This window comes from Sander vitreus, chromosome 8, assembly GCF_031162955.1.
Source record: "Sander vitreus isolate 19-12246 chromosome 8, sanVit1, whole genome shotgun sequence".
In the NCBI taxonomy this organism is placed as follows: Eukaryota; Metazoa; Chordata; class Actinopteri; order Perciformes; family Percidae; genus Sander; species Sander vitreus.
In genome coordinates, this window is record NC_135862.1 from 31,654,158 (window position 1) to 31,670,490 (window position 16,333).

The window sequence follows — 16,333 nt, forward strand, 5'->3', positions numbered from 1 at the left end:
TTTAAAAGAAATCCCAATATATCGCCTTACGCACAGTATCGAAATATATTGCAATATATTGAATCGTGACCCATGTATCGTGATGCGTATCGTATCACGCCAGATTCTTGCCAATACACAGCCCTAATTTGATATAGCTGTTTACAGCAACCAGCGGGTATCCCAAGTGCTTTACATCAAGGACCAAACATAAAACCGCTTGTACCATGGGTCAACCCATGATTCTGATTGGCTGCAGGGTGTCAGTGTTACAGGACCATAGATATAAAACAATTGCATAAGAACCTTATGGGATTGGAATAATTGTTCCAGGTATTAGTCACACCCTCCGGCGTAACCAGGTACGTGCTTTACGCACACACACACACACACACACACACACACACACGCTGAATTAGGCTGAATTAATCTCAATCCATTTCTCTTATTAAACCAGCGCTGCCCATCTCTATCCCCTTACCCTCAGGCGTAACCAGGTATGTGCGTAAGACAGTTAGTGCAAATTACTTCTTGCAGCTTGTGTGTTAGCGCCATCCTGTGGTGTTAAGAGGACGAGGCACTGATGCGCCACACTGTTGGAAATAACAGATTCACATTTCCTTTTTCTTTTAATGTAGGGCATTCATTTAAAACGGTAAACAGTCAGTTTCACCGGAACTCCTTTAGTAGGTGTCCTGTACATAGATATGTCTGAGAACACTTTTTTATGGACACCCTGCAGCCAATCAAAATTGAGTATTCACCCAGACCATGGTATAATATGTATTAAAAGCCATCCTAAATAAATAAGTTTTGAGTTTAGATTTAAAAAGAGCTGCGTCTTTAAAAGTACGGATGTTGCAGTACATGGCTGACCTGTTCACACCGTCTCCACTCTATTTCTTCCTCTCAGGATGGCTCCAGCCACTACCCTCCCTCTGAGACCCCCAGACTTCCGGCCGTCCTTCCAGCAGCAGCAGCCGGTTTACGTCCAGGCCCTCCATTCGGCTCCCCGGACCCCCGCCCCCACGCCGCGGCCCCCTACCTCCCTGATGCCCCACTCCACGGCACACTGGCCCCACTCGGGTCCACCCGAGTGGCACCCGCCCCGCCGCTCCCCTTCCCCCTCGCCCTCGCCCCCTCCCCAGCGGTCGCCGGGGGAAACGTCCGAGCTCAAGAGGAAGCTGTACGACATCTTCCCCGACCAGAAGCAACGGATCGACCGCATCCTCAGCGACAACCCGTACATGAGAGACCTGAACGCCCTGTCTGGCCTGCTGCTGGGATAGATGACTGGCTCCGCCCGGAGAATCCGCAGACACACACACACACACAGTACATATGCAAGAATATACATGTCACGCATCGAAATAATTTATTTTACCATTTCTTCCAGTCTGGAGGGCACGGGAAGTTTGATTTTGATTTGAATATAATTTATACACGAAGACTGTTCATCAAACTAGCTGCTATTGGCAAAAATTATTTTTTTAATGATTTCCCTTCCCTCCCTCCCCCCCCCCTCTGAAATCGATTTAAGGTAAACAACTCTGGTGTCTACAGAACGAAAATGTTAACAAATTGCCATATTTGTCAAGCAGCAAAGTCTATATTGTTCAGATGGTCATACATTGTTGCAGGTCCTTGACAACAATCCAGATGTTCCTTGAACGTGGGAGAAAATGTTTTGGAGCAACAACAGTGAACTGGTCCCACTGGTGACGGTCTGGCTCCAATGTTTACCATCAGACTCTTAACACTCTCTGAACATACAAGCTCTGAGCTTTTTATGGCTATCATTTGCATGTTTTTATGTTTTCAACATTATTCGTTATACACTTGGTCTGTAACGGGGAATTCACTGATTGGCAGTACCAGGTTCTTGAACTCGAATGTCAGTGAGCAGTTTCAGCAGTCTGGAGTCGTCAACAGGAGTACCACTGGGTCTCTCCCCCCCCCCCCCAGATCACTGGCTTTAGCATCATAAAATCACTGTTAGTGACCGTTAACGTTGGTTATAAATCCCCAAAAGCCATATTGGCATAGTAGACACAACTTTACTTTCAGTTTTGCAGCGAACCACATTAAAGAGGAAACGCCTTTAGGCATGTGTAAGGTCAAGATTTAGAAGCTATATAGATGGGCAGTTATAACTGTGTAGTTTTCAGATTATTTCAGACACGTCAGATATGTATTATACCTAATAAATAAATATATATATATATACACACGCACACACACACACACGCTGAATTAGGCTGAATTAATCTCAATCCATTGCTCTTATTAAAGCAGCGCTGCCCATCTCTATCCCTTTTAAAATCTTACCTGTATATCCTGCTGGCCTTTACTCCAGAAATGATTGCCTGGCTGAATCCAAATGATGCTTTTTTTTTTTTTTTTTCCCCCCCCCAACTACTTTTACTAATTCTTCCAAAAAATGTCAAAACAATAGCAACTAACGTATAAAAAGTTTTTTTTTTTTTTAAAAGGATCATTCTTTTTCAGTCAAATCTTTGTTCTCATTAATAATGATTTACTTTAAAATGCCTTTTTGTTTGACAGAAATTGGCTCAATAATCAGAAGGAAGTCGTAGTGTATTTGAGTACCGTCACTCCTCTGTCATTGGAGACACCTTCTCTGGTAGCTCTGTTGCTTCTCGAGCCTTGCCGTGTTTGTAACGATCACTGCAAAGCTGCAGGAGAACTCGGGTGCTGAAACTGAATTTGCTGCTCTGATTCTGTATATCTGATTGCGACGAGGATTTGAACGTGGTTGAATCTGTTCCCGGCGTCGGTTGTTCCAGTTAGAGGCTTTCAGTCACTAGTTCTACATCAGCATTTTGTTCTAAGATGCTCTGTGAAATATCCGCCTCGGATCTTTCGGCGATACGCACGTCAGTCCACTACACTACAAGAGTTTGGATTCGTCCTTTGTTGATAGAGTTAAGTGACCCGACTTAAATCACAATCCATGCGTTTGCTCACCGGAAGAAACAACATTTTGCAAAGATGACATGATATACCTAAGTTACATTTGTAATTAGTGTTTAATAGCTGAATTTATGAATGCACTGAAGGTATTAATTGCGTAGTGTGTAAAACAAGGTTTCATTGATGAATCGTCAGAAAGCTTGTTTTGGTTTTTTTACCCTCCTACACCCAGAGAATGTGGGGCCGCAGCTTGCATATTTGACGTGCATCTGAGTTTTGTAACATACAAACACTTTATCTCCTTGTAAGAAACAAAAAGAATCTCTGCACAAAAACCTTTTTACAAGGGGTCAAAATCATTTTGTTCGTACTTGCTCTGTTGTTGTAAGGATTACTGAAGGATTTCCACTTTTGTTGTATTATAATTCTTTCGTGTGTATCGATTTTTTTAATTTTTTTTTGTAAATACAAGCATTTTGGGCTACGTTGCACATATGGTTTCATGTATGTGGATAAACAAAATAAATGCGGCAGTCCCCATACAACTTTGTTTTGCGTGACTTTGCTTAGTGTTTATTCACATTTTGCTTTACTTCACTTTTATTTTGGTGCTCGAGTTACAGGAGAGCAGCGTGTGGAATCCTCTCTTACCCTAACCCATAACATTAGTCCTTCTGATGATAATAATAATCAGTCCTTCAAGAAAAATGCAGAGGTTTTTTTGTGATTTTTGCAGGCAAAAATCCATGATTATGCGGCACGTTTTCTTAAAGGAACACGCCGACTTATTGGGACTTTAGCTTATTCACCGTAACCCCCAGAGTTACACAAGTCCATACATACTCTTCTCATCTCCGTGGGTGTTGTAACGCTGTCTGACGGTTCCACCGGTAGCTTAGCCTAGCACAGAACCTGCAGGTAACTGGTTCCAACTAGCCTACTGCTCCGAATAAGTGACAAAATAACGCCAACATGTTACTATTTACACGTTGTGATTTGTAGAGTCACAGCGTGTACAAAAAAAACAACGTAACATGAGACACAGCCATCTTCTAACCGTAAACAAACCGGGAACTATATTCTCAGAAAGGCTTGCTGCAAAGCAAATCACTCCGCCCAAGTAGCAGAAGTAGCAGAGCTTCGCCTTTCTGAGAATATAGATCCCAGTTTGTAATAAACGATAATAATCGTTTGTTGCAGCCCTAGTTCGGTGACTTGCTCAAGAGGCGATGAACTGGCACCCAACTCCCTTCAGACTGAGCTACTGCCACCCCTACTACTGATGTAACCTATATTGACAGTACATATGTAAATGGCAATATGCATCCCCTTGTACATTGTTCACAGTCCTAGAATCCTAAGAATGGTTCAGACTCTCCGTTTACAACAGCAGCTTGTGAGCCTGTGTGTAACAGAGGCAGATAGCAGTCTACACCCCAGTCAGGCCAACAGAGAGCTACAGGCATTCCGATGCAAGCGAAGAGAAGTGTAGAAGTGGATGTTACCTATTGAACATCCCACCCTAATGTCACTGTGCATGTGTTACATGTTGCACAGTGCACACCCATCCACGTGTGGTTATGATTTGTGTTTAGCTGCAGTGTAGATATTTGGGCTCCCGGTGAAATGAGTTATAAGTTAAGATTCAAGATACACTTTGGGCCTTATTGCTATTACAAAAAACAGTCCCCATACAACATTAATTGCATTGTATGGAAGCCCTTTTACTTTCCCAAAGCATTAATAAAACATTAACAGGGGCATCCTCTAGCTCACACAGTAAACGCGTTCGCCCCATGTTGGCTCAGTCTTGCAGCGGCGAGGGTTCGAATCCGACCTGCTGCCGTTTGCTGCGCGTCATCCCCCATCTCTTCCTCTTTCATGTCTATCCACTGTCACTTCATAACAAAGGGAAAAGCCCCCCCTCCCCCCCCAAAAAAGTCTTTATAATAATAATAATAATTAAGCATTAACGTTACTTTACGTAGGTTCTGCTTCCGCATCAGATTGAAATCAACCTGAATTACGTGCTTTGACAGCACAGCGGTACTTCTGCAGATTATCCACTAGGGGTCAGCGTGCATTAACATATGGCCGCTGCAGTAATGTTTTCGCTCGGTTCACTTTACAACTTCTGGCTTTACCAGATGTCTTACAGTTTATATACTGTATATATATATATATATATATATATATATATATATATATATATATATATATATATATATATATATATATATATCTATATATATATATATATATATATATATATCATCTGTGACCTCACATTGGGCGAGTCAGAATAGTGCATGGAAGTGGATTGTAGATTGTAGATTGTAGAGATAATGAACCAGGATGCCATCATATCCCAGCAGGCATTTCCAAAAAAATGACACAACTACATCTTTTTTCACTATTCTCCACTGCAAAAGAAGAAATCAACACATGGATGGATATTTCAAACTCTAACTTGATCTATTTAATTTCAGGGTATATAACAATACAATACAAACTGTATATAGCATAGGTGTAGAGCCCCAAAATGTAGTAAAAGGTTATCATAAAAGCCAAAAGTATAAGTCAATACATAAATAAATAATAATTTTATTTAACCACGTGGAAGTGGGGGAAAGAGGACCATTAGCCAATCAGGTGAGGGCCACAAAGGCAAGGCAAGGCGAGTTTATTTATGTAGCACATTTTAGCAACAGGGGAATTTAAAGCACTTTACGTAAAGCAATAAAAGTCCCATACTGTAAAAAGTCAGATTTTCATGTCTTTTTATAAATAATAATGATAAATGATAATAAAGCAGGTCGAGGTGCTATCTAAATACTGTAAAGGTCTTAAAGTGGCCATATTATGCTCATTTTCAGGTTCATAATTGTATTTTGAGGTTATACCAGGGACTGGTTTACATGGTTTCATTTGCAAAAAACACACTGTGTAAAAATGTAAACTTTTTTTTTCAGTGTTTTGGTCGTCTTTTTTTGACACTTTTGTCGCTTTTCTCGATGTTTTGGACATGTTTTAACGTTTTAGTCACTTTTTTCAAATTTTTTCGGCACTTTTTCTGACATTCTTTTATAAAAAAAAAACTTCAGATGCTATAAAATTGACTTAAAACACCCAAATTCAATGAAAAAAAAGTAGTGAGCTGATCATTACATTCACTTGTGAAGAGAGATGTACGGAGCCATCCACGTTATTTATTTTTTCCATTTGGTTGACATTTCTGCTATAGAAACCTTTTGAAAATTTCGATTCATTACATACGTGGCACATCTTTTGTGAGCAGTGTTAATACAGTGTGAAATTCTATTGAAGCACACTGTTTACAATCGGCTTCAGTTGTAGTGTGCTAAGAATAGAGGATGATGTTTCTTTACCAAGCCAAAGCCCTCTGAATGAGTTACAATGGTGCGTTTAAAGTTCTGCGTTTATTGTGGTCAGTTTTTGATGAGGAACATATTTGTGTAGGGTATAGGGATAATCCCTTTAGCCTGACAAGGAGCAGTTTAGAACAAAATGATGTTTTTCACAAATTTAAACGTGGCCTTTTAACTCATTTTTCCCCCCAAATCCATACTAATGTCCTGATTGGGGTCCTATAGACTTCTAATAAAACATACTTAGTTTTTTTTATTGTTTTACCACCTTGATACTTGATTATAAATGATTTTGAACTGATGGGTTTCAACAGTCAGCTACATCAAACAAGACTAAAACCTGGTTAATGCAATGGATTTGAATATGCTCTAGCTATATGTGATTGGTGGGAACAGTACTTTTTCCATATCACTACCCTCCTAAATCCTAAAGATATAACATAACTATACAAATACATACTGTATTTCTTTTTTTTTTTTTTTTTTTGCCTGTGAATGAATTTTTGGTAAACCAAAGTAATATATATTTTTTCATGCATAGCCCCTTTTTGTATAAAGGAAAATATTTTCCTTTTTTGGTGTAATAAAAATGCTTTGTGGTCATGTTTGCTACTTGCACACTGGTTACTTTATATTTAATATTATACATATTTTATTTCGTTATATATATATATATATATATATATATATATATATATATATATATATATATATATATATACACTATGTATGTAGGTTATACATTTCAGTCCACACTTGTACATGTAAAAAATAAATTTCATTCCTTTAAGTATATTTTTCAGTAGTTGTTCTGGCATTTTTATCTTTGCTATCTTATTTTATTTTATCTTATTTATTTTTTTATTTCATTTATTATTTTTAGTATATTTCTTGTATTGTTTCTGTATGTGTGTGAGTGAGTATGCATGTATGTCCAAGTAACTTGCTGCTTGTAACAAAAAATCTATCTATCTATCTATCTATCTATCTATCTATCTATCTATCTATCTATCTATCTGTCTGTCTGTCTGTCTATCTATCTATCTATCTATCTATCTATCTATCTATCTATCTATCTGTCTGTCTATCTATCTATCTATCTATCTGTCTGTCTGTCTGTCTATCTATCTATCTATCTATCTATCTATCTATCTATATATCTATCTATATATGTATCTATTTATCTGTTTCTCTGTCTGTCTGTCTCTCTGTCTGTCTGTCTGTCTGTTGGTCGGTCAGTCAGTCGGTCAACAGTTCAACGTTTTATTTTTAAATTCATCAATAAACCTAATTTATATCACATTATACCTACTTTTTTAGTTCAAAAAGCAGAAATTATTAATTATTTTGACTAATAGTGAAGATCAAAGGATGTTGAGTGAATCACAGACTGGTTTATGTCAAAGTTTAGTCACGATACTGTTTTAAAACCATTCAAACATGTTTATAAAATTGAATAAAACACCCAAAATTCAATAAAAGTAATCATTCATTTTACGTGCAAAGATCGTTGTATGGGTTCCATGCAACGTACATCCATGCATCCATGTTATTTTGGAGCATTTTGGTTCAAAGAAACCCATATGTCTGATATAAAAACAACTTTGAAAATGGGTCAAATTTGACCCGAGGACAACGAAAGGGTTAAAAAGGTCAGAAGAAAAGACAAAAACATGTGAAGGAGTCTCCGCTCAAGCTCAAGCTGTCCCAGTTGCAGTTGAGGCCTGATCAAGTCTTGCAGTGAAAAACAAAACGAAAAAGTATCTTACAGTTTTTCTCAGTCGCTTTGGTACATTTCTCCGATCAGAATTGAAATTCTCAAAACTACATGTTCAGTCTTCACATCATTGTGTCACTTGTGCACATCAAAAAAGCATTTTCTCATTTCTTTGAACAAGTTGCAAATGCTTTGGTACATCCATGCAAATGATTATGTACAATTCTCTGCTGTTTCCTACATTATCAATTGCTTATGTCGTGTTGATCAAAATGTATTATAATGGGTCTCTGTTGAATAGTGTCACCCCCCACAACATTTAGGCATTAGTTCATAGCATAAGTCTTTACATGCAAAATGGTTGAACAAGTTGTCATAATATGTCAAGCATATTTCTATACATTTCCATTAGACTTTTTTTTCTAAATCTGTCCTGAATTGGTAAATTGCTCCCAGGTGAATCTTGACTTTCTCTAACAAAGGTGCATCTCATGAACCATCAACTGGCAAGTATATATATATATATATATATATATATATATATATATATATATATATATATAGCCGGAGGACAACACAATGTTACAATGAACGTCAGGAGGTGTAGGAAGACTGCACTGTATTTCCTACAGCACTGCATGTACAGTTTTCCCTAAGGAGATGTCCTATGTTCACATTTCTTGTTCTATTTGTGCTATGCAGTGCTGTCTTTTCCTTTCTGTATCATAATGACACGGTCTGTCAACAAATTACAGTACAAACAGTAAAAGTGTAAATGTGAATCTTGTCCAGTCTCTTGCAATCAAACTCCCACATACAATAAGCTGTAACCTACAATTTACAATAATTGTCATCAAAACTGTAGCCATAGTTTACATCAGAACATCTCTCCAGAGTACACTGTTATATTGACAACATGACTAAGCAATTTAACTGTCTTTTCCGTACACAAAGACACAAGGACTTGTCAGTCTGACGGTACTGACATGTTCATTGACACAGATATTTACTTTTGAGAGATGAACTAAGGATTTCGAGCAAGAGACTGGCTTTTGCAGGTAATCCATGGTGTTTTGCTATTTGTATGAATTGTTGTGAGAAATCCACTTACTGTTTTGCAAATGTCGAGGATGATTCGAGAAATGTACCAAAGCGACTGAGAAAAACTGTAATGAGTTTATTAGGACCAACGGGGGAGGATTTTGTAAATCCCTACGGCATCAGCTTAACAATAGCCTCTTTCCGACCGGAGGGATTTTTGCAGTTTCTAGAACGTAACGTTACTAGAATCCTTTTTTTCTCGTTTTCCGACTGGACCAATTTGGGGATTATTACGGTAAATTCCTCTGACCACAGTTCCAGTAATTCTTTCAGTTCCTACTTCAGGGCAGGGTCTTTTCCCTTTTCCCGCATAGGAACCCTTAGTGACCTAGCAACGTCTGAAACACAAACAGTACATATTCTTCACTGTCTGTTGCAATTCGCCTACGTACGCTAACTCATAAGACAAACATCACACATTCAACCAGCTAACTGTTAATGCTAGTTAAACTCACCCGTCGTTTTGTTCGCCTGTTGCGCTCTGCTCTTCTATCTTCTTCCATCATATTAATTAGGATCAGATTACGCTGGAGCCTTCGTCTTCTGTGTTTCTCTGTGCTCCCTATGGCCACTTGGCCAGTGCGAATGCAAATGGAAAAAAAACGGTTTTGGGGGAGAGTAGTTAGTAGAACTGTTTAGAAGTGGACTGTTCCTATAACTACGTTCCTGTAACTACTTGGTCGGAAAGAGGCTACTGTCACATGATTATCGCCAGAGAATGAAACGCTCAAATCTGACAGCAGAGGGAGGCGTTTGTTCATTCGATCCACTCATTCGTTGCTTTCATTGTCCTCCTTCTTCTATATTTAAAAAGGAGGTGTCCCTTTATTCACAATTCACAATGTATTCACAAAAGTTAAAAGACAAGTACAATCATAAGACATGATGCAGATGTGTGAAATGGGACACCCTGGTAAGCTGTTCAAAGCGTGTGTAAAGGGGCCAAGACACTAGCAAATGATAGACATTCTATATATATATATATATATATATAATCATATTGTTTGGATTACAAAAGTAAACATGTATTGTACAATAGCATTTACAACCTACACAAAAAGAAAAGAGAAACCATAACTACCCTAACTCTACCTAAGAGGTTCCAAAACATTTAGTCCACCCGTCTAAGGAGTGGTCAAATATAAGATGCAAGAAGCAAACAATAAAGCAGGTAAGTATTTCAGTAGAAAAAAAGAAAAAAGAAATTCAGAGTGACTATTTAAAAGTCCCCAGGCGTTTAGAATAGGCTGTTCAAGCTTTGACATATTTTGGTAGTAGCTGTTGTCTTCCCATTGACCATTCAACTTTTAGTTTTTCTGGGTCCAAATTTTAAAGGTGCCCTGCCACACGTATTTCATTACTTTGTGGTAATGTCTGAAGGTCTACCATGTACTCTGGTACATTTCTTTGTGGAAAAAATGCCTTGGTTACCTTGTTTCAAGCCATTCTAGCGTGGTATAGAAAGCCTGCAGGAAGACTCAGCTCGATTTGTGCCAGTTCTCATTAATATTCAATGAGCTAAGCTGCTTGACTCTGATTGGCTAACAGCTAGCCAATGAGAGCCTGGCTATCAGCACCCTTTACCCAGCGCAACTGGGCGAGCTCATGAATAGTAATGAGCTAAGGCAACACCACGTCAGACTGACCAGCTTTTGTAATTGGCCTGATTTCTCCGCTCATTTCTTTTCAGTGGCTAGAGCTGACAGAGGAGGTAGCAGTTCATTTTCACATTCACGACATAACACAAACACATATGGACCTAACATATTTAAAAAAAATGCAAGTAAAAAAACGGTTTTGTGTGGCAGGACACCTTTAAATTATTATGGTATTATGATGATTTCGTCGATTGTTTTTATCTTCCTGCATTTTTAAAGCTTTTTCTGACATTTTGGTCACTTTTTTCAACGTTCTTTTGTCTTCTTTTTTTTTTTATTTTTTTTTTTCAAATGCTATCAAATTGAATAAAGCACCCAAATTCAATGAAAGTACTAAACTGATTTATTTTACTTGTGAAGAACGGAACCATCCACGTTATTTTCTTTGACAATTAGGTTGAAAGAAACTCAAATGTTTTGAAAATGGGTGAAATTTGACCCGAGGACAACAGGAGGGTTAAACACAGACACAGACAAAGACATTTTTGAAGTGTATTCAACCTCAAAATCTCAAACCTGTGGCCCTCTGCACACCACACTGAAGCTTGTGCATTTCAAATGCTTTTTCCTTGTCCTATATGTTTGTGTGTGCTTAAAAGCACCTTTTCTTCCCTCATTTAACCTTTTCTAAGAACTGTGTGGGTGTGCTGTGTATAAACTGGGCCTGGATAACACATCCCAGACTCTCCTGTTTGGTTTGTTTCACCTGTTAGGGCAGGACAACCTTTCCCTTTTCTTTTTTTACGCACATTTAGTTCATCGGGAAACTCTGAGCTCCACCCAACTTAAACCTGTGCAGAGGCGAGGGCTAATGAGCTGGAGTAACTGAAAACATCTGTTTGGTTGTGAAGGGTCTTTGACAAACTAGCATTCCCCTGCATTCCACCTCATGTCCTACAGCCACATTGCAAAAAATATAGCTTTCCTTTTCTCTATATTGTGAAAAAAAAAAAAAGAAAGTAAAATATTCAGCTGGTAGGGTCAAATGGTAGTATATATATATATATATATATATATATATATATATATATTTAGTAGACTGAGGATTCTCTTTTTGAACCGTTTCCCACTTTTAAACTTTTAAAGCGCCCATATTATGCTCATTTTCAGGTTCATAATTGTATTTTGAGGTTGTACCAGAATAGGTTTACATGGTTTAATTTTCAAAAAACACCATATTTTTTGTTGTACTGCACATTGCTGCAGCTCCTCTTTTCACCCTGTGTTCAGGTCTCTGTTTTAGCTACAGAGTGAGACCTCTCACTGCTGTAACATCTTTGTTTGTTTCTCCAACTTCAGTAGTACAAGGCAGGATTAGCCGGGAGACTTCGAGGGCACACTTCCAACTTTGCGTGGAATACCTGCAGAATAGGTACATTTAAGTAGTTCTTTTGTAGATTATGGTGAACTAGTGTGTGTTCGTAGTCAGAACGAGCTAGCATGCTACGGTTAGCCACCTCGTTTCGGCTAGTGACGTAAAAAGCCGTGCCGATTTTGACCAGCTCACCCAGAGACTGAAGACAGGACACATTCAGAAACCGTATCTCACTCAAAACAGCATGGATGGGGTTTTTTTTCAAGTTTGTATGCGTGTGGAAGCACCGGAGACACAAAATAACACCCCAAATCCCAGAAAAAGTGATTTTCTTCATAATATGGGCCCTTTAAAACTTTTAAAAACTTTTTCAGTTTTTCAGTTCACTACTTTCATTGAATTTGTTGTTTTTTTTCTCCAATTTTATAGCATTTGGGGGGGGGGGGGGGACGATAAAAGAACATTGAAAAAAGTGACAAAAATGTCAGAAAAAGATTCAAAAATGTAAAAAAAAAAACCAATCTACAAAAACTTTGGAAATAGTGACAAAAACATCAGGAAAAGCGACAAAAGTGTCGAAAAAGACGACCAAAACGTTGAAAAAAAAGTTTGTATTTTAAATTTTGACCCAGAAAAAACAGAAAGTTTCCTGGTTGACGGGAAGACAACAGTTAAAGGTTGTGTCCATGTAGACACACGAGTGTCTGCTGCTACAAAGCAAAGCAGGCTACCACAGATGCCAAAAGGTAATCAATCCTGTCAGACTGAAACTCAATATTGTGCTTCCTGATATTGGATAAGGAGGGATTTTAAGGGGGGGAGGCCCTGTAGGTGTCGAGATCACACAGACATGTGTGAGGTAAATGCTTATATAAGGAGGGCACACCTTTCAGTCGCTTTGCCTTCATGCAAATGTGTGCGGTGTGTGTTTCAGGCAGATCCCATCCAGCCTGATCCCTGCCAAGCAAACACATGGACTTAGGTTATTACATGTTTCTCTTTATTGACCAGAATAATGAAAAAAAAAATGTATGAACTTCTTAGTTGGAGATTTCCATTACCATACTATCCCTTATTGTAGCTGTTTATTCAGAGACACAAGAAACACACATTTAGAAACACATACTAGGAGCAGCATTACATAAGCAACATGCAGCTCGCAAACCTGGCTCTCATTTTGCAAATGCATGTGGCTTGTGTTTCAGGCAAAGTGACAATGTGCCAACACTGACAATGTGTGTGCGTCTAGAGATTATTCCCTGACTGCAGGGATAAATACTGATGCTTATCGAATGCAGGTCTGCTCCAGCCAAAAGATTGCTTTGGGGGAATTCCCTGCAATTCCCTGCAGGCCAGGGCCAAGCAGTCTAATTTGGAACAGATTGGGGGTGCTTCTTGTTGCAATGAGAGGTCTTTGCATGCAAAGCATGTATGGCTACTGCACAACTAGTTTGACAGTGACACTGTTTGACTCTAGATTTCAGGAAGAACAGAACAAATACTTTTGTCTCCCTGTGGATTTTTAGAATTGGACTCTTAGACGTGTAAACAAGCATTTTTTTTATACTGAATCTTTTTCACGTTCCATATCTTAGTACATATATGGCACCCCTAAACAATTCATTATAAATAATAATATTTATATAATAATAATGAAACCTTGGTGTTTTTTTCTAAGCATTAAAATGTTATTTTAAATCACAGAATATAGGTTTCAATTTACCAATAATAATCATGACCATGAAAATAACAATACTTCAGTGGCCGGGTTAGCTCAGTTGGTAGAGCAGGCGCACATATATAGGGAGGTTTACTCCTCGAGGCAGCGGCTGCAGGTTGGACTCCGACCTGCGGCCCTTTGCTGAATGTCGTTCCCCTTCTCGCTCCCCTTTCATGTCTTCATCTGTCCTGTGGAATTAAAGGCCTAAAATGCCCCCCCCAAAAAAATATAACAATGCTTTATTTATTTCACACAAAAAAAAAAGTATTTAAATAATCGAAATCCCTTGAAACACTAAAAGAGCAACAGAGCATAATTGGTAAACGGCAGCAATCACACACACGGATACAAAGACACACACACACACACACACACACACAAGCGGTGTCACGCAAAATTGATTTGATATATGATAATATATGATACATTAATTTTCAGACAAACATATTCAGAGAAAGTGCTCTTGCACAGTGCCACATCATCAGCAGCAAATGCTTTGAATACCATGCACATTCCCAATCCAACCAGCTGCCTGCTTTATACTCGGCTATTTCTCACGTTTGACCTCCCCCTGTCGCAGTCAGCCAACTTGAGCTGGAGCTTAAAGGACCGATTCCGGTCAGGGTTCTCCACAAGAATCTCAGCAGTAAACAAGTCCTCAGTGAGGAGCGTGAGAAATCCACAGCTAAGAATTTGCGTTGGTTTCAGGATAAGCATCTACTGCCAAACAGCGTTAACGTTTGGAATTTGCTAATTCAGTTCAGTTCTTCCGGCTCCCGGTCACCTTCTTCCTCTCCCTCACTCTCTCCTTTTCGTTTAACTTGTCGTTCCACTCCACCCTCTCCTGTCTCTGCTCTTCTCCCCTCTTCCTTGCATCCACCGCCCCTGTCTCCTCACTTCCTTCCTCCCTTTCTCTCAAACTCTCTCCTTAGCCTCCCCTCTCCTCTTCCTTGACCTCTCCCTTCCACACTTTCCCATTCCTCAAAACTCTCTTCTAGTGTCTTTTCCTTTTCACTTGAAAAAAAAAAAGGACTTGTGTATGTTGTTACGTCCGACCAGAAATTCGAGTTCTAACAGCATACCAGCACAGCTTAACATTCTCTTGGGTTTGGATCGCCCCACTTCCTCTCCCCTCCTTCCCCCAACCCCTCTCCCACATACTCCTTGCCGCTCTTTCTGCACTTTCATTCCTTCTTTGTCTGCCCCCACTGTATTCTTCTTATCATCATAAGGAAGTGGGCTCACTTCATAACTCTCTCCGAAACATCCACAACTGGATAACCAAAAGGCTCATTATATGACGTTGAGTTTGAAAATAACTGGCCAGTGAAGATCCAGTTAGCAAAGACATTTAATTCTCTTCTTTAAAAAAATCAACTTCATAAGCAGTAATTGACTTGTATAGCCTTCTATTTATTCTACCCTCCAGAGTTTACAGTTTAGTTTGAAGGAATAAGCATGGTATAAACATGGTTATAAACATCCAGTATAGTGGATAACTAATCTACAGCCATGCTAGCAGCTCTGTAAGCGGTGCTTTGAGCTAAATGGCCTGATGATGGCACTAAATAGAAAGGTATGGGTTTACCAAAGTTATTACAATTCATTCTGAGGGGGACATAAATGTCAGTCCCAAATGCAATTGCAAGTCGTCCAACATCACAAATACCACAAATGTCGACCTCATAGTGGCGCTTAATGTGCTCATATTATGGCTTTTTCCCTTTCCTTTATTCTGTTATCTTTTTTGTGCATGTAATAGGCTTCCAAAGTGAAAAAGCCCAAAGTCCACCCCAAAGGGACTTACCATCTCCAACAGAGAACACTGTTCACAAACTGCTCCAAACAGCTCTATTGTAGTCCAGCCTTTACTACCGTGACGAACGTGCGTCACTTTGTAACACACGTTATAATGCTCGCCTAGCTGCTAGCATGGCACGCCCATATAATCTGCTTCTGACTGGCTAGTAGTCCTTACCTAGCTACTGCGCATGTGCGACTCCCAACAAAGATGGAACAGTGAGATGCCTCACTCTGTAGCTAAAACAGAGAGCTTAAACAATGGTAAACGCTTTGTGTAGAGAATGCTTATTCACATAGAAAGTGGTGTATGCTATTTGTCCAGAAAACAATGCGTTACATAACCTATAACTCCAGGAAAATGAGTTGTATATTAACCATCTACTGGATAAGGAGATGACATACCAAGGATAAATAAGAAACATATCGTTTACATCCAGAAAAAGAGGTCATGTTGATGAACTCTACATGTGATAGATGTGGTCTGCTTCGTCCTGTACTGCTGCTATAGCCCACTGGGACAATGCACTTACATAACCAATCTTTCTCAGTAATCCCAGCCTGTGTAGCCCCTCCCACCCCCTCCCTACACTCCTCTCTGTCTCTCTCTTCTCTATCTCTCTCTTCCAATCTCTCGCCCTCCTGATACTCCCGGTGTTGGTAGGGGGACTCCCTTACTATGGTGGAAGCAACATGACCTCTTAATCTTAATCTCACCCA

The 16,333-nt window shown here is 39.1% G+C and overlaps 1 protein-coding gene across 4 annotated transcripts in view; it reads left to right on the forward strand.

Annotated features, from left to right (window-relative positions):
* Window positions 1-2,460, forward strand: part of n4bp1 (nedd4 binding protein 1) — a 28,596-nt gene extending 26,136 nt beyond the window's left edge. For all 4 annotated transcript variants that reach the window (XM_078257829.1, XM_078257827.1, XM_078257828.1 and 1 more), the window contains one exon: window positions 893-2,460. In XM_078257829.1, the coding sequence (XP_078113955.1) occupies window positions 893-1,268 (376 nt within the window). In that variant the 3' untranslated portion in view covers window positions 1,269-2,460. The remainder of the gene's footprint in view (window positions 1-892) is intronic.
* The last annotated feature ends 13,873 nt before the right edge of the window (window positions 2,461-16,333 follow it).